Below are 25,080 nucleotides of genomic sequence, written 5' to 3' on the forward strand. Positions count from 1 at the left end.
TATGGGTTGATCAGAAATTGTTATATTTATTGCTGATTAGAAAACTATTTACATGACAGCATCAGCACTGAGCTTCAGATCAATGGTTTTGATCACGATAACAAACTATATACAGAACAAGAACAATGAATACAACACATGCGGTTGCAATTATGAAGTACAATGTAATGAACAAGAGTTTTCATACTCAACATAACTTTCTTTTTTTAACTTTTAATTTTTTTATGATCAGTGTGATTTTCCACACCAGGTATGTGTGTGTGTGTGTGTGTGTGTGTGTGTGTGTGTGTGTGTGTGTGTGTGTGTGTGAGAGAGAGAGTAAGAGAGAGAGAGAGAGAGAGAGGGGGGCGGAGGGGACTGTGTTCTACGGATCAAATAGTCCGACGCTGTTTTTCAGATCTGTTTAGAGCCACCTGACGGTTTAAAAAAGAAAAAAAATCTCCGACAGGCAGAGACGCAACGCGAGTCGCATTCTACCAAGCACCACGTCTGAACAAACCCCATGTTTACCAGAACTCTACTGGTTAATAAGGAAGCACTACAAACCGAAGTAAAAACCAAACCTGAAGCTGAAGAAACCCTAAACGTTAACGGAAAAGACCGGCGAACCTGAGAGAGAGAGAGACAGAGAGACAGAGACAGAGAGAGAGAGAGAGAGAGAGAGAGAGAGAGAGAGAGAGAGAGATGTTCTGTGTGTGTGTGTGTGTGTGTGAGTGAGCAGAGCGGGACACAACAACGCAATACATCTGTGTGTGTGTGTAGGGGAGGGGCGCTGTGACGACTAGCCTATCACAGAACGCAGACACAGTCAACTATCCAATGAGGATTTTTATTCAATCCGAGCACAGATATTGACTCGTATTACTCGTATAATACTCGTACTCCGCAAAAGTGCTTTATCCGTACCGGATACTCGTTTCAGCCGAGTATCCGGCTCAACTCTAGTGCTCATATTATATATATATATTGTGCACATTATAGGTTTACAAAGTGAAAAAGCCAAAAGTCCACCCCAAAGGGACTTACCATCTCCAGCAGAAAACTCTGTTCACAAACTGCTCCAAACAGCTCTATTGTAGTCCAGCCTTTATTTCCGTAACAAACGTGCGTCACTTTGTAACACACGTTATAATGCTTGCCTAGCTGCTAGTGTGGCATGCCCTCATACTCTGCTTCTGACTGGGTAGCAGTGCTTACCTAGGTAATGCGCATGTGCGACTCCCAACAAAGATGGAACAGAAGCGCGATGTCTCACTCTGTAGCTAAAACAGAGAGCTCAACACACAGGGTGAAAAGAGGAGCTGCAGCAATGTGCAGTACAACAAAAATATAGTGTTTTTTGAAAATTAAACCACATAAAACTATTTTGGTACAACCTCTAAATACAATTATGAACCTGAAAATGAGCATAATATGAGCACTTTAAGAGGGGTAGAGTATTGTGTACCTTTTACGAAAGAAAGAGAGGAAGGCAAAATGTACCCACCCAAAAGTTTGTGTGTGTTTATACTACTGTCTTTGTGAAAAGCGGTGTGAGTTTTGGACCTCCTGTCAAGTTATGTTTTTGTGAAATTAGGTCATGTTGACCAGCCCTCACTTCTTTAAGGGTTATGGCTTTAGGTAAAGTTACTGTTAAGTTAAAGGTGGGGTTGAGTTAAGTGTAAGGTTATTTTAGAGTTAATACATTGGTTCTGGGTCATGATTGGGTAAGGAAACGAATGACACAATCAAAGCTGCATCGATCATACACAGACAGATGATGAATCCCTTGTTGGTTATACAGCCCTTCATCACAATAACAATTCAAAGGCCTTCACAGTTGCATAGTCACCCAGACCTAGCATAATGCACTGCTGTCTGCACCATAATTCAGAATCAGAATACTTTATTGATCCCCTCAGGGAAATGATTTAGTTGCAGTTGCTTACAGTCAAATTCAAGGTAAAAATAAGAGTAAGAAAAGTGTTTTATACAACTACCAGGAGTTGCAAAAAGTCAGAAATCCTCAAATTTTACACATATTTGCTTTTAAAATCCTAACTGATCATTAAGTGTTTGCTTGAGATGCAGTTGAAACATAGTTGCTAGGTTTTGAACTGCAGTCCCATTTCAGTGGCATTCTAGCCGCAATTTGGAAACAACTCGGGTATGAAAGGGTGTACTTGTGTGTACTTGTGCATACTTCTGCAGGTATGTGTTTGTGTTTATTAATAAGGCTCACACCTTTTGGATGTGTATGTGCTAGTTGACTTTGCTTTTTATGCTGAGCAAGGATCCAGTAAACTTAGTTGACAGACTCTGCATATCTCAACCTGCCCGCCAGCAAACCACTTAAAACAAATTTATAATGGAAACATCAAAAGCCTACTAAGGTAGAAATAGTTTTACATTTTCACATTTTGTATGATGCTCAATTCTACAGAAACTTAAAAAGCTGAAGTAGGTACAAAAAATGCACTTTGTTTCATGCGTTGATCATAAAAAAATGATATATTTGTCATCCCATGCAGGGAAAAGTGTAAGTGTAGCTGTAAGTGTAAACATACGTATATACAGGTAGGTATATTAGGTAAATAACCTAAATTAGAATACTAAATATATTATTAGCATCCAAATTATATCCAGAACGAATTAATAGGTACATCATAAAAAAATAGTAACTACAAAGTGGATTGAGACCCAGAATACAGCAAATACGAAAAGGAAAAAAAACATGTTTTTTTGTTGTTGGTAAAATCACTGTACGATATGGTCAGTATTTACATCTATTGAATCCTGCCCCAGGTATACACTCCAATGCCATACTGACAGTGGACGACTGCTTTGATATGGGAAAGACGGCTTATAATGACGCGGACTATTACCACGCTGTGCTGTGGATGCAGCAGTCCTTGAAGCAGCTGGATGGCGGGGAGGAAACTGTGGTTTCCAAGGAGGACATTTTGGACTACCTCAGCTACTCAGTTTACCAAATGGGAGACCTACCACGGGCCATTGAGCTTACACGCCGGCTGGTGGCTATTGGTAAGGTGCAACATACACAAGTGTACAGACAAAAGATATGAGCTCAAATCAGTGTGTACACTAATACAAATTACACAAACTCTCTCATTCATTTATCCTCGCCTGAGTCAGTTTTTCTTGCAACCATAAAGGATAGGTGAATGGGTTCATGGTCTCAAATTTTAGAAATCTAAAATAGCACTTGTATTTAAGACCGCAGTCCTCTGCTATGAGGTAATTGATGGGTTGTCTTGCTGTTTCACTAATCACCACAGTACACACCTCCTCTCTCACTGCAGTGGTGCTCTGTGCTTGCCAGAGCAGGGTGTTGTCCATCCAAAGTAAGAGCCTGTGGTTTCTAACTGTTATTTTAGTCTCTGCATCAAGGGCTGTGTTGACAGCTGCAGGCCATCTTTTTACAGCTGTGGTATGCTTGTTTACATGTCAAGTGAAAAGAATTGAGGTAGAGCAGATGTAGCATACTTAGACCTACTTTATGCTATCAAGTGCTACAAAGGTAACACAATGAACATTTAAAATGTACATATAATAGCTCATACACAAACCAAAAAAAAACCTGTGAAGGATATAGAAAAGAAACAATATATAGTCCAACATTACGCAAATCAACTCTAACTGGAAATACAGGACCAAGGAAGAGCAAAGCAAGCAATCACATATTCTGTTTTCATAGGGAAATGTGATACAGTTAATTGCATTTGTTTAAAAGAGCTACAATAGTAATAGTCAAATAAATAGCAACAAAGAACATACAAAGACAAATGCATGTAAAAGGCACATGTATAAACACATCAATGGGACAGTACTGTACTAGGGTAGATGATGGAAGGAATCAATGTCTCATCACCCACATGAATAGTGTTACATCAAGTGCCAGTTAAATCCACCAGTCAACGTTCTTGATTTTTTTTCTCTAGCAGGTCTCCATTATTAGGAAACGGTAGGATTTATACTGCCAGGGCTGAATTTGTGCAACTAAATCAGTGTACTACAGCACTGTTGGAAAAGAGCATACATACTCATTTATGCTTATTGTGACCCGTCTCAGCAGTCTGACCCCCTGTTAAGGAGTTTAAATCCCTCCAGCGAACTGCACATTTTCTCCCTGCAAGAAGAACCTTAACTAAGTCAATACTTCGGATACACTTTGTTTACTGTTGAGGTTCCTGTAATCTTGGTACACGTGGCAGCTTTGCTCCTACATGAAAATGACCAAGAGGCCCGGTATGTTGCTGTAATGCCTCTGCTTACTGAAGATTCAGTGTATTGCCTCAAAACTCCACAAGGGTGTGTGCTCGTTCAACTATCTGCTTTGTAATTCCTTCAGTACCAAAGAATTTGAGAGTATTCCTGATCAGTATTAGCTGTAAATTAAAAAGATTAAATTGTACTGGTAGTGCAGAACGTAAGTAAATGTACTAAGTTACCACCACTGTGGAGTTATTTGAAGCTGAGTTGAAAGGTGACGTCCACAATGATCGTTCATGGTTTTGTCTTGAAATAAACCATACAGTTCTTGGTTAAAGTAAATACATGACTAAAGCTTGAAAAAAAAGTAAGACACATCAAGATCACTGAAAAAACCTTTTGTTTTTTATTAATTTATGTTGACTAGGAGTAATGACTTCTTTGCACATGTGATGTCAACCGATATTAAAGGGACAAAACTTTTTTTAAATGAGACTTCTTATTCCACTTCTCCACAAGCAATCATTATTTTCTTATACTGACAGACCCCAGCCACCAGAGGGCAGGAGGAAACCTGCGGTATTTTGAGCGGTTACTGTTCAAGCAGCTCAATGAGCTGAACCAGGACTACCAGCCTGCCTCTGAGGAGCCCATCAAGCTGGGAACCTACATCAGACCTAAAGACCATCTCCCAGAGAGAGAGGCCTATGAGGCTCTCTGCAGAGGGGAGGGGCTCCAAATGGTGAGACATGAAGGAGAAAAATAAAGGCATATTGACAAGTCTGTAATGTAAAGACCTGTAGCAGAGAGGCAATCAAAAAACTTTTTATTTACGTATAATCTTAAGTGTTAACGTTTTGTTAAATTTATGTACCTGATGTTTGATCTTCTGCTGTAAATGATGTTTCATAGCAAAACGCTTTCGGTATCAATTCATTTAAATTGGGTAGATACATAATTTTGATATTAGAGTACAGCTTCAACATAAATCAAATAATGTGTTTAATTTTAAAGAGCATTGTACAATAACCTGCACATAAAACAGCAAGCTTGCAATGACTGCAGACACAAAGACATCTTCCCAGAGCTGTATCTGTTTTACTTAAGTCAAACAATCATGAAAAAAACAGGCTTAAAAACACATATTTACAGCTATCTTGTATGTGGCTTGTTTATTAAAGCTCTGCAGACCCACAGATGTGTTTTCACATATTCAAGCTGATTAGAGCTCTGTTCAATTTGAAGTCGAGATGAGTTATTCTGGGAATCATGTAAGGTTACCCAACTGTACTGAGAAATTATGCAGATGTAAACTGTCCTCTCTTAACAGGTGCAACAAAACTATAAAGGACGAGGAGAAATGTTGCTGTCTATACATGCAAAATGATGTAAAAACCTGTATGGGTGCACCATGAGTGTGCATGAGCTTCTATGGCAACCCATCATCTTGTGAAATTGGATTTGACTTGACAGCAGGGGTCAGTCAAAAAAAAAAAAAATCTTATTTCAGTCCCTCTATATCAAGCCTCTCTTAATATGATATTATTATTTTCTGTTTATCTTGTATGTTTAACCAGAACGACGTGAGGCGCAGCCGGTTGTTCTGTCGCTATCAGGATGGTAAGAGGAACCCTCGTCTCCTGCTGAAGCCCATGAAAGAGGAAGATGAGTGGGACAGCCCCCACATTGTACGCTACCTGAACGTGCTGTCACACAAGGAGATTGAGAAGATTAAGGAGCTGGCTAAACCCAGGGTGAGACAAGCAGCAATAAATAAGAAATAATACATCGAAAAATTCTGCGCTCAACACAAAACAAAACAAAATCAGAGACAGTGACGATAGTGCTGATAAAGTTTATCATTACCGATACTATGCTTATTGATGACGTTGTTTTCTTTACAGTGATAGATAAAGGGTCATTATTAATCTGTAGTACTGCGACAAACATAGCCTACCTTCAACAAGTGGAGTTCAGTTACAAATTAATACTCTCTTTTCTTTTTTCACCAGATTCTTTTACCACTAGGTTTTCTGTGTTTGTGAAGGTGGCTGATTGGCTTTAAAATGTATCTTCTGAATCTGTAAATGAAATAGGAAAAAGATATTCAGTATATAATATTTATAGTAAAATATATAATGGGTAAGACTAAATGAAAAGACTTTGGTGGCACTACATATATATACTGTACGTACACGTTAAACATGGAATAAGTGGACAAACTCTGATCTGTCATGTTTATGATGACAAACACTTATTTCTGTGTGTTGTTTTTGCTTTTTAAGCTTGCCAGAGCTACTGTCCGTGACCCCAAAACAGGCGTCTTGACCACAGCCAACTACAGAGTATCAAAAAGGTAACTCAGTCAGAATAAAGGCTCTTCGGGAGCCGTCTTGTGGATTTCAGTCAATAATACATGGTTAGACCTCATTATTATAATGTTTTATTATTTATTGTTGATATCATTTGCAGTGTTAACCAAGGTACTCCAATCATTACTGTACAGCTTTTTTTAATTATTTTTTTAAGGATACAGCCTTTTCCTTTTTATCCAATTATTTATTCACTCTTTCATACCAGAACCATTTTCTGGGCTGCCTTTGCAACAAGGACACTCTGTTTACTGTAAACTGCTGTGTAACTTGTGTTGTTGGAGCAGAAATGTAACCATTTTGTGTGGGCATTTGGTGTGCTTTCAGCATATATAGTTGTTTCAAAAAATGTATTTTTCGTTAAAAATTGTAAACATTGGAAATGATGGGGCTTATGCAGCACATAGACCTCTTATCAAATTACAGTAGGACAGTAGCAGTAGGACAAGAACAAGTTGACTATTAGTGGCAACAGGCTTCTGACAATCAATTGCACCACTAAGACAGTAAAGCAATGAGACAATCTGGCCAAAATGTGTTATACTAGGACTGATTGCTGATGAGGAGCAGGCGAGGACTGACAGAAACTAGGTGTGTGTATGTGTGTGTGTGTGTGTGTGTGTGTGTGTGTGTGTGTGTGTGTGTGTGTGTGTGTGTGTGTGTGTGTGTGTGTGTGTGTGTGTGTGTGTGTGTGTGTGTGTGCGCGTGTGTACTGTACTATGTGCTTATACATGTACACTTTTTTGTTTCAGTGCATGGTTGGATAAAGAGGATGACCCTGTCATTGACATAGTCAACCAGAGAATAGAAGACATCACAGGACTTACAGTAGACACTGCAGAGTTACTACAGGTAATGTTATGCATACTACAGAATTACATTAATTACTACATCTTCATGTCATGTCATATTACACAGAAATCTGCTATCCATTCTTCTATTTTTACTAAATTTAATACTATTCACACTAGTAATAATGATATATACAGTGTATCTAAGAACAATGTGTCAAATACAGTAAACTATTGCTTAATTTAATCACGTGAAAAATATTATTATCTTAAAGGGGAACTATGCAGTTTTTTTAGCTTAATTTACCTCAACTGAACAGCTTCGGAGTCATTGGAATGGTTATATGACTTTTTTCGGGTTGAATGGTGGTCGTCTCGCTTCCCGTGAGAGGAAAAACCACCCTTGCAACTTTTGGCCGTCGGCCTCAGCGTCAGGAAGTATCGCGTGATATCAGGTCTCGCGATGTAGCGAATTGCTTCACGGCACTGCACACATACGCCCATTCAGGAACCGGCTAACAAGGTAGCGATGGAGTTTTTCACACTGTCGTCATGGCTGAGCCGGCAAAAAAGAAGCAGAAAGCTAGGAAAGCATTGTCGGAGGAACAGAGAAAGAGGAAACGGCAGACTGACCGAGCGAGGACTTAGACACAAGTAAACATAGGAGCTGCCAAATATCTATTCCGAAGCTGTAGGGGGAGCTCTATAGAGATCTAAATCTATAAAAAAAATATATTATATATATATATATATATCAAAGACAGGCCTACATGCACATGCATTGTTTGCCAATGATTTTAGAATTTAATTATTTTTATTTTAAATATAAATTACCTTTGTCAATGGCTCACCAGGTCGCTAACTATGGAGTTGGAGGACAGTACGAGCCACATTATGACTTCTCAAGGGTGAGTTCATTTGTGGTTGAAAATTAGTTTGTAAGTTGGTGTGGAAATTTTAGGAGGTCACACATTGTCAATTTTATCAAGATCACTGTAAATTAATGCTAGCTTTTGTTTAAGTTCAAGTCCAGTGTCTAGTACTCTTTACATTGAAGAGTACATTATGATTATACCATCTCACTGTAACTCAAAATACATTTTTTTCAATTTTTTTTTTTGTGGCTGCTTTTGAAAATGTATACGCTGAATAGTGTCCTTCGATTCTAATACTGCTGCTATCCATAGAAATATACTCGGTTCATTTGAATTCTGTAAAATGTCTGTTTTACAATGCAATAATCACAATATTTGGTCTGCTTGCTGAACAGCTGTATCTCTTGCTTGCATTTCTCTGCTGTAAATCTCCCTGACTTTTATATTCTGGAGATGTGAGCTATGTTCCCTCTGTGTGTTAATCTCTGAATTTCACATGATCTATAACTGTATGTACTATGTGCATCTGTGCATCCTCTCTTTGCTACATAATGACAGATTTGGTTATATACAATACAACTGGTCATTACAAACAAACAAATCTTTTGTTACTGCATGATGTTAAAGGGGCTGTACTCGTTATTAAGCACATTAATATAGCAGCAAACACATGTTTGTGATGTATGGTGGAATTATTATAAACATGCTCTACTTTGATGCTCTTTTTATGCACTCTGGCACCTTGCTTACATACAAAGTACAAAACAAAATTCCCAGTATGAATCAATTTATTTTCATGGTGAATTAGAAAATGGTGTGCGGGCCACCCGGCTCCCTATCACGGGCCAAATCTGGCCCACAGCCGTAAGTTGCATATCATTTGAAACAATTTTTTTTTTACCTTAGGTGAAAAATGTAATTCAGTTGTGATTCTGTTATGTTTGTGACAGATAATAGAGTAGATTGTATTTGATGTGAGTCTAGTTAGTTTCCTTAGTGGCGGGGCTCCTACTGCGAGTCTGTTTGGTGATGGGTTAAATGTTCTAACAATCTGTTGCAGCGTCCTTTTGACAGCAACTACAATGGCGACGGAAATAGACTTGCCACCTTCCTAAACTACGTAAGTACACGTGCGTGCTAGTGAGCAGCGTTTTCATCATGTATTTTCACTCTTGAATTTTATCTTTGTAGAAAGATGAGCCTGATGCTTTCAAAAGATTAGGCACTGGAAATCGTGTGGCAACTTTTTTGAACTACGTAAGTATGTCGCTGATAATTGAAGGGCGGTCGTGGCAGTCCCCTGAAATCTACGCTCCGTCGTCTTGTTTTTAGCTTCATGAGCATATGCATAAGCTCTGGTTCAATCTTGGACTTGGATTGATTGACTTTCACTTGGCCTGTAGTGTGGCATTACAGGGATATAGTTCAAAATCTAGAGTTACTTGATGTCATGGGGAAAGATTCTGTAATAGTTCTACAGATTCTGGGGATATAATACTAAAAATGGTGCCGGATAAATATCCTATCGCCTCGATGACTGAGAAACTTTGTAGACAAATATCTAAGATTCAAGTTTGTCTGTCAATCAGTTCCAGTACATATTGTGGAGAGTTTTGTTGGCCATCCCCTATTAACACACTGATGTAGAAGCCACTCTTTATTTAACTATTGCTAACACTGGGTTGCACAAAATACAATTATACCCAAAAATAGGTAAACATTTAGTTTTTGAATGAGGTATGCATGTGAATTGTTTTTATTTTTCTATATAACCAGTGATTGGTTGAAGTTCACTGTTCACCTTGATACATGATGTGGAAGTGCTTTTATTAATATATTATTATTGATCTATTATATCGTAAAATGTAACTTCTCTAAACATACATGTTGATTATAAGATATGGACAGAAAACAATGAAACCATTGATTACTGCAGATTAAATTATAGCAAGGTATTGTAGCAGCAAATGCTACAGAAATAAAATAAAGTGGTTAAATTCTTGTATCAAAACATTGCAGTACGAATTAGAAACCAGTTCAATTGTTATAACTGTTCACAAATGATCCAAAGAACATGTTGTATGACACTGAAACATATGGTACAAGGAGAGCATCTTACAAAGTTACAGTACATATTTTAGATAATAGATCAAGCATGTTTGACTCGTGAAGAAATAGATGTATAGTGGGACACTACTGATCATCACAGCTAGGTAGCATGATGTAGATTTTCTTATCAAACAATGGGATGAACTTGGTGATGAAACAGTTGGTTAGTTTAAAGGAAGACCATATTCCCTTTTCCTTTGCTCTGTAAAAAGTATTTCTTTAGTCTTTCTACTCTTCCCTCACTGTAGTGCATATAGCAACTTTCTTACACTTCATTGTTATGTACAAATTTGTGACTTGTCATTTTTGCACCTTATTTCTTGCAAGACCTTCGAAGGACCTTGTTTTTTTTTTTTTATCACATACCACTCAAGCAATTATTTGTACATTTATTTCTAATGTAATGACATACAATAAAAGCATTTCATTTGTCAGTTAATAAGGATCCAGATTTCTGGACACATACTCAAAAAGGATATTATTTGAATCATTATCAACTTTGTGTTACTTACTTACTATAAAATATATCTTAATAGCAACATGTGTATGTGTAGTATTGACATGTTATAAGTTGCTCTGAAAAGTAAAACAAATGTGTACAGTATTTTGATAAGCCACAAATGCAGATGTCTGTGTGTGTGTGTTTTTTAATGCATCCTTTGAGGATTTTTAAATATAGTGTATTCTTTAAAGGGAGACACTACAGGGATAAATGTAATTTTTATATTTGAAGCGTTTTGGGCTACTTTGCGTCCATAACATGTCTACCTTTTAGACTAGTGGGCAAAAAAAAACATCGAAAATACACATTTACAGTAGGGGTTTTAGCATTAGCACCTGTATATTTCTATATTTCTCATTTACATATTTAAAAAATAACAATTTCATGGTGATATCCAAGCCATAGGTTGTTATATAAATGCTAACCCTATTCAGCTGTATTGTCTTGCAAAATGTATGGCATTTTACAATACATAACGCTGAGTTTTTTTCTCCACTTCAGTAGCACTTACATACACTGAACTTTCCAGTTTTATTCCAATCCATTTTCTGAAGGTTTTTACAGAGAGATTTGTTCATATGTCATTCATTGCCTGATTTATAGAACATTTTAGACCTAAAACATTGGGAAAATGTATTGAGTTATGGCTATTTTCTGATTTATGGAGTGAGAAAAAGAGATATCCAAAGTTGACTCTGTAAAAACCTTAGACTCTAATCTGTCAGCAAATGAAACAATAATTTAGAGCCCAGGCTTTATCCCATGTTTAGATTACAGTTCTGGAAAGTTATGAAAATAAGCGCATATTTAATGAGATAATGAATCATTTGCATATTAAAACATACAAGTTTAGAATACTTGTAATACAATACAATCTTAATGTAAGTAATCAACTAGGGAAGTCTCATAGTGATATCCATTAGTTCCATTGTTTTCACCCAATTCACCTGTAGTGTCTCCCTTTGAGTAAAATACAGAGAACGTTTCTAACGAGATTTTTGTCTTTTCTCAGATGAGTGATGTTGAGGCAGGAGGTGCCACGGTCTTCCCTGACTTTGGAGCAGCAATCTGGCCTAGAAAGGTGATGACAACAGACTCGGAGTGTGTTTCTGTGTGTGTTGAGTGTGTTTACTCTATACTGCTAGTGTCCCCAGTGGGAAACCGATCCAGTGTTTCTGTCAGTTTAATGATTGATGTGTCGAGACACAGTCCCTGTAACTCCTAACTGAATGATTGAGGATCTCACAGGAGGTTGCCTGTATTATTCTGTGTTGCATGGCAATTTGCCCAATCCATTCAATCCAATGAAAATTGGTGGACGATTAAATAGACTTTTGCAGTGAATCAGACCCTAACCCTTTTTGCCCTAGGCATAACATGTTGATGTGGTCAGACTTATATATATTTTGTATTGGCAAATCAACAAAGCTGTGGCAACATAGGCCCAAAGATTGTCAAGCAATAGCTTACTTTTAACTGACTTTTCCCCCCGCATGTGTGCAGTTGTCTTTTTTATGCAATGCTTATTTATTTATGCAGTGCTTATTAAAGTGTCTTTTCATTTCCTTTTTTTTCAACCACTTCAGTGTACACTAAACACACACTCCAACACAACATTTTACACAAAATAAAAGCTACAATCTCAGTCAATATTATACACATTCAATGACCGAAAGGGGGAAAGTCGACCACATATGGTCTGCCAATGCTTTGTTCTTAACCTTAACAACTTAAGGCCTCTATTCTTCCTTATCTTTCCTTCACTGGAATCTCTATGTTGACTTTAAACTCCATTCATCGTCTGCAGCTTGCGCTTGTCGAACATCTTACTTTTCCCATCCTTCCTGAATATTTTCAGTCTGACAGGGATCAAGAGGCAATCAATAACATTGTCAAGCAACCAAAATGAACCACACTCAGCAAAAAGCCACTTGTGCGGCAGGTCTTCTTTAAACCAAGCATCAGTCTTTTTAACTTTTTATATTTTCCTTCTCTCTTGTGCACATTGGGTGTTACCATCATTTCTTCATTTGTTCTATTTCTTTACAGGGGACGGCAGTGTTCTGGTACAACCTGTTCAAGAGCGGGGAGGGAGACTACAGGACCAGGCATGCAGCCTGTCCTGTCTTAGTAGGAAGTAAATGGGGTGAGTCAAAGTCCAGATTGATCACAACCAAGTATTAATACATTGAATAGGATTAGAAAACGGCTACATTCTGACTAAAATTGAGTTTATAAAATGTGTTATTTGGTAAGTAGATGGCTGAAAAGTCATGATAATGTGTTCCACTGTTATCATGTGTTACATCAGACAAAGTTGCCTGGTAATGTTCACACATGAATGAGTTCAGCTTAACGTAAGCTTGTTGCAGATATAGAAATTTAAGAGGGAAATCAGAATGGAATGGAATGGAAAACAGAATGGGGAGGCAAACTTCTGCTTAAGTTACTGTCGTTATCAGTCTTGCCAGTCCAGACAGGACGATGTTGCTTATCTGGGTTTTTCCCTGCGTTGCAAGAAATAAATGCTCCCAGTATGATTAGGTTATGGTATGGCAATGGCGGCACATATCTGGCATCCATGGTGTCCTTGTTCACCTTTTGATCTTTGATGCAGAGAGGATATTTTAACAAAAATACATTTACACAAAGCAAAATGATTTTAGCACCTTTAGAATGACCTTAGATGATTGGGTTGTAAGGGACGATTAGCTCAAACTATGCTTTTCTATTTGTATGTTGAGTTGTACGTTTGAACACGGACAAATACAAATTTCACGTTGTGATGTGGAGAATAGGATTTATAAGGTTTATTTAGATTTTTTTTTTTTTTTTTTTTTTTTTTTTTTTACAAGCTTACAAGTCCTAATATAACAACATGACATGTATTGATACATTTTCTGGAGATACAAATGCCATAGTACAACAGCCAAGATGTTTTACTGGAAATACAAGGTTCATATTTGTTACCATTTTACAAAATGTTTAGCATTAAAGATATTCTCATTTTATATTTTACCTGTCTTAGTAATGTAGTCTACTGACAAGGAGCCATGTTTTCATACCAGAACCATTTTCTGAGCTGCTGTGTAACTTGTGTTCTTGGAGCAGAAAATGTAACGAGTTTGTGTGTGCATTTTGGTGTGCTTTCAGCATATCTAGTTGTTTGAAAAACAGTGTTTTTTGTTAAAAAATATTTTCAGCCCCTGAGATTCCGTCACCACAACATACCTGTTAATCCCAGATACTTTTTGTTGCCAGACCTTCCTCCACAGCGCTGCGGAGGAGGGTCTGGCTAGTCCACAGCATTCTGTGATGGGAGAAAAACGGGCTCTGGTTTATTGGCATTTCTTTAAAACGATCACAATCGTCATGGGCTTAGCAAGCCTTGGGAAGGAACTTGTTTTGGTGGAACATTTACATTCAAAAGTTGTTTTAGTCGTGCGAGAGAAAATTCTGATTGGACAGATAGTCTAGCTAGCTGTCTCAATTTACCCTGCAGAGATCTGAGGAGCAGTTAACCATAGTCCTCATAAATCCACCGGAGTTTAAAATATCCAACACACGAACGTTGAGTATATAGACTACGGGCCTACTGGATGATCCAAGACTCCACTAGGGCTGGGACAATATGCTTTTGTCTCGACTAGATTTTTTCACAATACATGGGTGCCAATTCCATTTTGTATTGCGATTCGATAAGTATTGTGTTTCGATGGATTGAGTATTGCGATGTACTTTTCCTTCTTTAACAAAAACAACTTCTAGAGACAATCTATCATGAGACATTTTTAAAAACTAATTGTTTTCTAAAAAGAATGCACATCATATGTCAGTCAGTCAGTCTGACATTTATTTCATTTGTAAAGAACAACATAACATGGATTTTCTGCATTTTCTGTTTTCGTTCTGTCTTGCTGGAAACATATATGATGTAGTCACCATCAGCGGTACCGTGTAAACAGAAGATCTTTAGGTGATTTTAAAAAATCGTTGCAAAAAAGTCACGATACATACGGTTTTCGATATGGTCATTCGTTTTTCCCAACTCTAGACTTTACTATGATCAGTTTAAGGTACAGCTCTTTTCTATTGACGAAATTCTCCTAATAAACGTATACTTGAGATATTGTGTGATTTAAAATACGTTTAATTTAGGAATACTCCTCATTGGGTGAAGAGGACATCGATATTAGTCAAATTTTTGCATCCTAATCCTAAAAACAGTGTTGATACAAGATCTTCACGTCTTGTTCTATTAGAAATGCACAAAATATTTTTCGGGGACAAAGCTTTTACCACATGCTGACAAGGAAAATTGGGGTAGTGAAGGCTTAGTATGTTTTTTGTATTCAATTACAAAGGCATATTTTTGGTCCTCACATGTTTTTTTTCTGTTTTGTCAGTGTCAAACAAGTGGTTTCACGAGCGAGGACAAGAGTTCAGGAGACCCTGTGGTCTGACAGAAGTGGACTGAAGTTTGACCCTCACCTAAGGAACATGCAAAAGACACACACCTTCAGTAGTGCCTTCATTTTGGCAATGATGCAACTCAGAGACAAATTATTCAACACTTAGTGTGCTTTCCCTCAGCATGATAATGAAATGTTTCATGAGGAAATTATGATACTGTTATGTGAGATCTGGCAGGATAATTTCTTTGCTCTTTCACCAGAAGATACAGAACTCAGTTCTCTATCATGCATCCACATACCACCCCCACTTAATTAAGAAAAAAAAATGACTGTACTGTGCTGTACTGTTATTAGAAATAACTAATGAACATTAAACACACACACACACACACACACACACACACACACACACACACACACACACACACACAAAGCTATATCAGTACAATATTGGTTTGCCAATGTACATCCATTTTACAGTCAACTCTAATTTAAAATGAAGTTAGTGGTAAATCCAAATGTGTGAGTCCTCTCCAAATCTTTTTTTTCCCAACTAATACCAAAAACTAAAACTTGTTTTTGTTCTCAGTCCCCCAGACTGTTCCACTAAGCTTTTTATCTGCACAATTAGAAGCAACTTTTAACTTTTCAAAGTAAAGAATTAGCATCGGTGGTGATACAAAGAAGCCCTTATTCATTTAGTTAATATTTATATTTTAGCTGTTGAAAACACCAAAATATACAGGAGGTGTACAAAAACCTTGCAAATGGTGTCAGAGCTGGTCATTCAGTTATTTCAATGTCATAGGCATGTTTCTTAAAGAGAAAAATCACACATTTAACATATTTCTGAATAAGAAGCAGCAAATAAGTTGGGAAAAGTTGTATCAGTTTTTGATAATGAAAAATTACTTTTGACTTTTTTTTGGTAATTGACTCAGACTTGTGGGCCCAACTGTTGACTCGGTATCACTTTCAGATACATGATAATGTTACACATTACAAAAACACCTGGGATGCAAAGTTAAGACTATGGGCTGGTATTGGCTCTATTTAGAGGTTAATTTTGGCAAAACAACTTTATGCTGTTGGTTACCATCAGTCGCTTGACACAAATTGGCTTCAATGTATCTTAATTGTAAACACCTTTGCTTGATTAATCAATACTCCTGTCACTCCATGCTTTATCATTTGCATCCACAGGGTTTTATTTTCCTTCAAACCTGACAAAGAAACATATTTGCCCCAAATCATTTCCTTGATGTTTTTATTTATATGTAGTTTTTAAATTATTACACTGTTACATGTTGTGCTCTTTCTACAAGATGGCAAACAAGCAAGTCAATAAACAGTGTCTTTTATTAAAATGTTTTGTGTCTTCACTATTTTACATGGTTTCTTACAGTAAAACATTTACATTTCACTGGAATTGTACATGTACGATTGATTGATTGATTGATTGATAGAGTGAAGTATGGGTCTAGAATCTCCAGTGTGATTTGCTAGAAGCCATTACTTACATTAGCCATTAATTGCTAAAGAAAAAAAGCGATTCAAGAGTAAAATTCAGTTACAGTAAGTAGCTGAGGATAAAACATGTTACTTTTGTTTTTTTACGGGAAAGGAACCCCGCTTTCCTCTGTAAAAGTCCTGTGTGTTTTTACCCATCCACCACCCCAACTCTTTTCCAATGAAAGTAGCTAGCACTAGCTCCAAAAGTCGCTAAAAGTAGCTAGATGACGTCATATGCTCATTTGCGTATTGGTGACATTTTAAAGTTTTACTAGTCAACAACAGTGAGTCAGTGATTCCAGATGCTTAGCTTTCCAACGTAACTTTCTGAGTTTTTTTTTTAGCTAAATTTACTAAACAATAGGCTACTTTTACAATTCAGAGGGAAATGAGGATCGTGCTCACCTGTCAAAGAGTGCCTTTTCCCTGCATTATTTTATATAACCTAAAAACTGGGATGAGAGAGAGGGAGAGAAGAGAGAGAGAAGATGAAGGTGCCCTGAGATTAGAGGAGACAAAGTGGATTAAGGCCTTTTTACAGTCGCCTCAGCCGACCTGTCGCGCGCCAATGTGACGTCAAAATGACGTTGGATCTCACTGGTGCGCCAGGATTTTGAGTGCGCGACCAGAGGTCAGCAGCTGGTTAGCTTAGCATAGACTGGAGCCACTGCTTGGGACCAAGAAATAATCCAGCACATAACCCCCCCATATAAACTACAAATTGATGTTTTTACACAAAATAGTTTGTACAGATTAGATTTGGTGTGTATTTGTTGTTACTGTCAGACAGAGCCAGGCTAGCTGTTTTTCCTGTTTCCAGTCTTTATTTGTATCATCTTTTGAATCACCTTATGTGTTATTTAGATTGACTTACGTTGTTAGTTTTTACTCACTTTTATACACTGCTTTCTCTGCTTTGCTCTCTTTAATGTTTTACCAGTATCTAAAGCACATTAAGTGTAACATAAATAATATGGTAGAAAACATTGAGGAAGTGTTTTGCTAACTGTGTAGCTCGGAACAATGTACTGGTACTGTACCAACCTCGGTGACCAGGCCCAGGGAGAGTCCCAGCAAACAGCAGGTAGTGCAGAGAGCCAGCAGAAGCAGCTGCAGGTAAGTATAGAGAACAAATCAGTCAGTGACGTCATCAGACACTCAAACTAGAAGGAACCAGTGGCAGGAAGGAGAGTAAGGGCTATGTTGATTCATTCATTCAATCAATTCTCCATCTTTTTCTTTCAGAGAGGTTGTACCTGACTGTCCAATCCAAGCAGAATGATCATGATGTAGAAACACACTGACCACACCTGAGGCATGGGCATCATGGCTACAGCACGTGGGTAGACAATACATGCTTACCCTGGACCCACACACACACACACACACACACACAGAATGAAAAACATAAACTAAAGGCAAAAGAAAATGTTAAATGTAAAAATTTTAATAAACCAAAGTATTATATTAATAATATTTCATGCAATGTCGGCAGAATGGGAAGAGCAGGAAATATCACTTCTTATTCCAACTTGGGAGTGTTCACGCAATATTCTAGCCTATGTAGGCTACAATTGATGACCCCTGCATCAGTAAGTAGGCTATGTATCGTCTTAATATTCTACATCAGCTCATTGTAGTATTTATTCATGTTTTTCTTTTTTTGTGTGAGGAATCGGAGTTTAGCCACAGAACGGACAATCACTCGCAATTCTGTGACCGACCGTTGGGTGGCGCTGCCTCTCACTCGGTTAGTCCTGCATCAACCACACAGGTCACTGCTTTGTATGAAGCACATATTAACAATTGTTAATGTTGTTTTTTTTCAGATGAACTTTTTAAACAAATGGCATATAATGAATTAAATTAAACTATTTTGTTATGTTGGAAATCATGTTGCAATAAGCAATGGGAAAAGATTGTAACTCCACAGAAGTATTTGAAATGGTGTATTTGGAGGTTTATCCTGAAAGCTATTGATTACGTATACTGACTTTCCTACATAGTACACAGCAAAAATTGCATCACTTGAAATTGTTTTTTCTTTATCTACCTCAAGGTTTGCGGTTTTACACATGGTAACAAACACTATAGACATTGTGATCATGAAAATACCAATTGTAAAAAAAACAACTGTAAGTAAGTTTAAGTTTAAGTTTGTTAATATACGCTGCAGAAACAGTTTGAGAATATTACAGTAACAATCCTCTACGTCAGAGATCTTCAACAGGGGGTCCGGGTCCAGGTCCTCAGAGTCACTGCAGGGGGGTGGGGGGCACCAAATTATTGTCAATATTTTAAAGTTTTTTCAAAAATTAAAATGTCTTAACCTAATATTATTAGCAAATATAAATCCCCACTGATGATCGGCTTACTGGCCTATATTAAAGTGCCCATATTATGAAAAAATCACTTTTTCTGGGATTTGGGGTGTTATGTTGTGTCTCTGGTGCTTCCAAACATACAAACTTTGAAAAAAATCCATCCATGCTGTTTAGAGTGAGATATGGTTTCTGAATGTGTCCTGCCTTCAGTCTCTGGGTGAGCTGTTCAAAATCGGCACGGCTTGTGACGTCACAAGCCGAAATGAGCAGGCAAACCGCAACCATTAGCTCGTAGCGTTAGCATACTAACGCTAACGCTAGCATGCTACCTCGTGTTCAATAGCAAAGCACTGCTACAACACACACAAGTTCACCATAATCTACAAAAGAACTACTTACATGTGCGCCCTCATTTAGAAGTCTCCCAGCTAATCCTGCCTTGTAACTGACCAAAGTTGTAGAAACAGCCTTTCTTTTACTGTCTATGGAGCTAGCTAGCTGACATGATCTACATCTGAGCTACTGAGCATGTGCAGTGCAATCAAAGATAGTACAGAAGAAGAAGAAGAAAAGAGGTCTCACTCTGTAGCTAAAACAGAGACCAGCTGAAAAGAGGATCTGCAGCAGTGAGAGAGAGCGGTGCAGTACAACAAAAATATGGTGTTTTTTGAAAATTAAACCATGTAAACCTATTCTGGTACAACCTTAAAATACAATTATGAACCTGAAAATGAGCATAATATGGCTGCTTTAAGGTAGTCACTAAGATAGCCACACACATATACAGTAAATTGTAAAGATTCACTGTGCACACATTAAAAGATGATTTATAAAACCATGCCAACAATTATTATTTTAAAAGCTTAGTATTCTATGCAAAAAGGTATAAAGGCTTTAGGCCGCCCTACATGTTATTGTAGACCCAGTTTAATATGCAACTTCATGTCATACAATATATGTAGTAGGGGGTCCCTGCTCCGTCTCTCTTTCAGTTAAGGGGTCCTTGGCTTAAAAAACGTTGAAGACCGTTGCTCTACGTTTTGACAAAGTTGCTTTATTGACATATGACCATAATACATTGGCAAAGCATAAGGACTAGAGTGTAATTATTGCCATTATAGTAAAGGAAAGAAGAAATAAACATTACCATAATAGGTGATAACAAAATGTTGAATGGTTGTGTACGCTTGTGTGGAAAATAATTGTTGCAAACAAATCATTAGAAAATAAAACATGTTAACGTTGCAGTCATTGTGTAAATGTTGACAACACAACATAGGCTATAGCCTACAACGCTGCTGGAACATTTTATTTAATGTAATAATAATATCCACGTTGCACGTTTCCCTAACCTTTGCAGAACTTCTAAGGGACGTTATGTGGACTGTTACAGGAACGGTATGGACAGTTAGTCTAACAGAGCGTTATTTCCAATGGGTCTGTGCTCTGTGCTGGCGGACTGCGGAGGCACTGGAGCCGGTGGCTGAGCTGGAAACCAGTGAGCTCATTGTGGCTGCATGGGGAGGAGGGCGGGGCTCCCAGCATCATCACCACCGGCCATCTCTGCTTCATTGTACGGGCTGCTGCTGATGCTGAGACCATAGCGGACGGGGCGATTTCCCCCCCAAAAAGTAGCATGTCGTGGGCACGGTTTCATGCAGATTAAGACTCAACGCATGATGTGAATCGATTACGAGGTAAGGTAAGGAAAGCTGTCTGTAAATACAGCCGTTGTTCGGTTTAACATCGTCTGAATGAGTTACTGGGACTAGCGGGCCTGTTGGTTTGAGTCAGGTTGATCATCTCAGCTGCGGTGCGAGATACATATTGGACTCGTTTTGATTGCACTGAAGCAAAGAGGTAACAATGCAACAATAAATACCAGCATCGTGTAAAATAACATGAACACGGAAAACGTTTGAGCGTGTAGCATCGGCTCAGCTGCAGGCTGTCGGAAGTGGCAGAGCTTGGCCTACAGTATCAAGCCCTTCTAGGATGACGAGAATAGGAGATGTGGGGATTTTCATCGCCATGCAGGGCCCTCTTTACACGACGGATGCTCACGCTGCATCGAGCATCATCTGTGTATTTGTGTGTGTGTGTGTGTGTGTGTGTGTGTGTGTGTGTGTATTTCTGCGACTGGTAGGCTATTGGTAGCCGTACTTGTTGTGCAGTGAAGCTCCCAGCTGTTCGTGATTGTGCCTCAAGTAGCCAGCCAGATGCGCATTGGCTTCAATAGGCTACATAATTACACACGTATGGTTTGCAGTATGTGAATTTTTGTGCTTGACAGGTACATCACACATTACTGGCTATGTTTTGAAAGGATGCTGCAGTGATGTTGCAAGAGGATGCTAGTCCACAGTGGGCTGGCAGGGCCTCCAGAGTGAGGCACAGGGTCTGCAGCCTGCAACTGCCAGAGGGTGTTACACTGGCCTGATTTAACACACATCACCCCTGCTGGGAAGGCATTTGTCACACTAGTTTTAGGGTCAGCACAGATGTAGGCCAGTGCTAGTGACCGCTCACAAGTTAATAGTTTATGGATTGACTTGCAAAAGAGGGGCAGTTCGATAGCACACATTGATGAAGCAAAAATGAAGCAAGAAGATAAAATAAAAATGAGCAAAATAAGTTTTGATGAATCCCTTTTGAAGGAAATGTGAGCTCAGTTTTCACAATAATAAACTTGACACCGTCAAGCAATATGATTCATATGTGGCAATGATGTTTCCCGGCCTTTTGGTTGGAGCTGTCATATTAATATTGCTCTACAAATTTGTCACAATCTGATTAGATTTCTGTATATTGTCACATTATTTCCGAGATATATTGCCCTCCATGTGTTACTGCTCATCTACCATTAGTGGACAATCTTATTTGTGTAACCAGCTGTTACATGATTTACATTTGATGCACTTCCCTGTATTTTTCCCCCCAGCATTATGAGAGCTCTGTTTATACACTGTGTTGGTATTTTGACCCCGGGCAGCTATATTAGAAGTCTGTTTTGGCTTGAACTAAGAAGCAGACCAACATATTTAAAAAAAAAAACAAAAAAACAAGCAGGAGAGTGATGATTGACTCCAACTGATGCATTGACACTTTGAACCAACTTATGTCACAGCAGACCCCTGACTGATTAAACCTAAGATTCTTATTGCCATTGGGGCAGTGCTGGTATCAGCCTGACTAACGTTTGCCAACTTGCATAACCTAGGATTAGTAAAATGAAAAATAGCCTGGAAATGTAAATCATTAGAAAATAAAACATGTTAATGTTGCAGTCATTGTGTAAATGTTGACAACACAACATAGGCTATAGCCTAAATGCTGCTGGAACATTTTATTTAATGTAATAATAATAATAAAAATAATATTCGACACGTTGCACGACACGTGACACACACACACACACACACACACACACACACCACCACCACAGAGCAGTTATGAGATCTGTTCGATAGTAGGGGAAGTTTGGATTCCTGCCCCACATCTAAATGTGTTAATATGATCATACTATATATTTTTGATGCAGGTTTTGATAAAGTAAAAGGTTGGTGTAAAGCAAAAATGTAATCTGTCATCTAGCATAATTTAAAGTCCTCTTCAAAAACAGTAGAATGTATTATTTTTATGTAGTATCTGTCAGTTTTCAGTTGTTATGTAATACATCAAATGCATCAATCATAACCAGATTACATATTAAGGGAGGCTTTGCCTTTGGGCTTTTTTTTCCCAACATTTGGAATTTGACCAGGTAGAAACCAACCCTCACTTTCCTAAAAATGCTCTGCACATTTGTTGAAGTCAAAATGACTTTAAATGTACGATAGTTTGTCTTCGGTAAACATTATCTCAGTATTAAGAAATCAGAGTCAGAATAGGATTCATTGCCACGTAAATAACACTTACAAAGTGTCAAAGCCTTGGTGATTGGTGCATACATAAACATATTTAAAGGAAATAAACAATAAAGTACTGTACTGTAACAGACAAGAACATGAATAAAGAATAGAAATATTACAATACAAAAGTATTTAAAAGGCACAATAACCTATACTATTACTGGTTTAGAATAAGAAAAGAAAGCAGTATGGTTTTGTGCAGGATGTGCAAAAATGTTGATCAAGGAGTGTGCAAAAGTTCAGGATATATAATATGTGCAATGCCAATCAAAAATACTATATGGAAGTTGCAGGTTTCCTTTATGTTTACCACCAGTAGCTGTAGCTCAATTCTGACCAGCGTTTTATGAACTGCTTCACTACACAGCTCCTTAGGCTATGTATTGCCTGGCTGGTATCCTCAACACACTAAGAGGGCTTATGGAAGCTCCAAATATGATCCCCAAAAGCAACCAAAGCTTATCTTATTATTTAGTACTAACAGTAACCCAAGGCAAAGTATGGCTTGTACGATAATTTGAGTGGAAGGGGATGACAGATGGTAGGTCCTGATATAGAAAATGTTGGCAAAAGGTAGAAAGATTTATTTTGGAAATGAAAAACTACAGAACCCACAGCCTCAGTTTATGAGCAGCAAGGACGATGCCTATTTATGTCTAATCTCAGCTCTTACATGCTGAAGTGGTCATTTCTAAATGTTAGTTGCCTAATATTGATGGGCATTGCAACTTTACACAACACTGGCTCTTTCATTTTACTTATCTTATGACATGTAAAATGGTAGTGAACGAGCCATATTTGGCAAAACTGATTTAGCTAAATGCAGCATTAGCATGCAGGCCAAATTATCATGAAAATGATTGGAAGACTTAAAAAAAGGTCTGTCCTTAAAACCTAACATAAATGTCTACATGGCTTTTACCGTAAGACCCCAGAGGGCCTTCAGACTCAAGCTGACAGGCAGCAGCAAGACTTGCGTTTCTGTGAGTATCCTGGTACACTCCGTCTGGAAAACCCAGTGCCAACACCCAAAATTGATGTCTGAGGAGTTAAAAGTGGGTCATGGTGCCAGTGTGCTTCATGTGAAAAAGAATTATTATTCGACTCTGCAGCTCCATTGTGCATTTGAACATCTTTCTAGCTAATTGTTTTGATTTTACAGATCGCACTGTATGGTTTGGTCTCACTGCTCTAATCAACCTGCTTTCCAGCAGCAGCAGGCGAATGTTTTCAGTGAAAACGTTGTGATAAACCCACTGTACGCTACCTCCTCAGCACCAAGATGGACAGAGTTAGCGAGATATTTTCCCCGGAAGTTGCTTGAAACCAAAACAGAATAATATTGGACTTTTATTTGGTGTACAGCAGTAACATAACTCCAAAAGTATGCTAATGTTGCGACGTGTCTGAATGATGTACTATTTACTGACACATTTGTCAATCATAGCAGATAAAAATATGTCAACGTTGTGTTAGAAGCATGTTCCCAGTGACCACAGTAAAATAATAAATGTGGTTTAATTTTTTTGTATTGATTTGACCCAGTGTTCTGTTCAGATAAAGTGGTGCTTGGAAAGTAAGCAGCATGTTTTGTACCGGTAAGCCCTTTGTTGGACTGCTTTTTCAGCATAACTGGAAAGACATATTTTTTTTAACTGTATTTTTTTGACCACTTGTGTGACACAAAACAAATACCATTGAGCTCTGGCAGACGATAACAATAGCAATAAAGCCACTGCTGCATAGACAACGTTATAGGAAAATAAGTGTACACAAATACTAGCCTGACAAGCGAGACATCAAGATGTTGAGTCTGGGAACTCACCATTGACGGAGCTCAATCCGAGGGGCGGGATAAACGGTTGTCTTTCAAATTACCACGGCACGCAATAGGATAGCGCTACAACCAGGCAGAGCAACGAAGAAGGTAGCGGAGCTAGTTGATAGATTCAACTTTTGCTGTATCCGGTCGGCAAAACTCCGAACACATCTTCCTTTTTAAAGAATGATTTCAGTGCCGTTCTTTGTTCTTTTCTCAAAGAAAAGCTTAACTCCAA

General features: G+C 38.1%; 2 protein-coding genes across 9 annotated transcripts in view; both read left to right on the forward strand.

The window, feature by feature from the left end:
- Nucleotides 1-15,605, forward strand: part of LOC116052757 (prolyl 4-hydroxylase subunit alpha-2) — a 33,020-nt gene extending 17,415 nt beyond the window's left edge. For 5 of the 7 annotated variants that reach the window (XM_031303578.2, XM_031303574.2, XM_031303579.2 and 2 more), the window contains 11 exons: nt 2,785-3,024; nt 4,758-4,954; nt 5,790-5,966; nt 6,498-6,568; nt 7,337-7,436; nt 8,230-8,283; nt 9,311-9,370; nt 9,442-9,507; nt 11,874-11,942; nt 12,911-13,007; nt 15,268-15,605. In XM_031303578.2, coding sequence (XP_031159438.1) covers nt 2,785-3,024; nt 4,758-4,954; nt 5,790-5,966; nt 6,498-6,568; nt 7,337-7,436; nt 8,230-8,283; nt 9,311-9,370; nt 9,442-9,507; nt 11,874-11,942; nt 12,911-13,007; nt 15,268-15,338 — 1,202 coding nt within the window. In that variant the 3' untranslated portion in view covers nt 15,339-15,605. The remainder of the gene's footprint in view (nt 1-2,784; nt 3,025-4,757; nt 4,955-5,789; nt 5,967-6,497; nt 6,569-7,336; nt 7,437-8,229; nt 8,284-9,310; nt 9,371-9,441; nt 9,508-11,873; nt 11,943-12,910; nt 13,008-15,267) is intronic. The other 2 variants (XM_031303577.2, XM_031303576.2) reach the window with 2 other exon arrangements.
- Nucleotides 15,606-20,658: 5,053 nt separating this feature from the next.
- Nucleotides 20,659-25,080, forward strand: part of jakmip2 (janus kinase and microtubule interacting protein 2) — a 30,465-nt gene continuing 26,043 nt past the window's right edge. The window contains exon 1 of one of the 2 annotated variants that reach the window (XM_036008852.1): nt 20,659-20,814. The gene's annotated coding sequence lies outside the window, so the exon portion shown is untranslated. The remainder of the gene's footprint in view (nt 20,815-25,080) is intronic. The other variant, XM_031303584.2, reaches the window with a different exon arrangement.

Source organism: Sander lucioperca, chromosome 13 (assembly GCF_008315115.2).
Source record: "Sander lucioperca isolate FBNREF2018 chromosome 13, SLUC_FBN_1.2, whole genome shotgun sequence".
NCBI lineage: Eukaryota > Metazoa > Chordata > Actinopteri > Perciformes > Percidae > Sander > Sander lucioperca.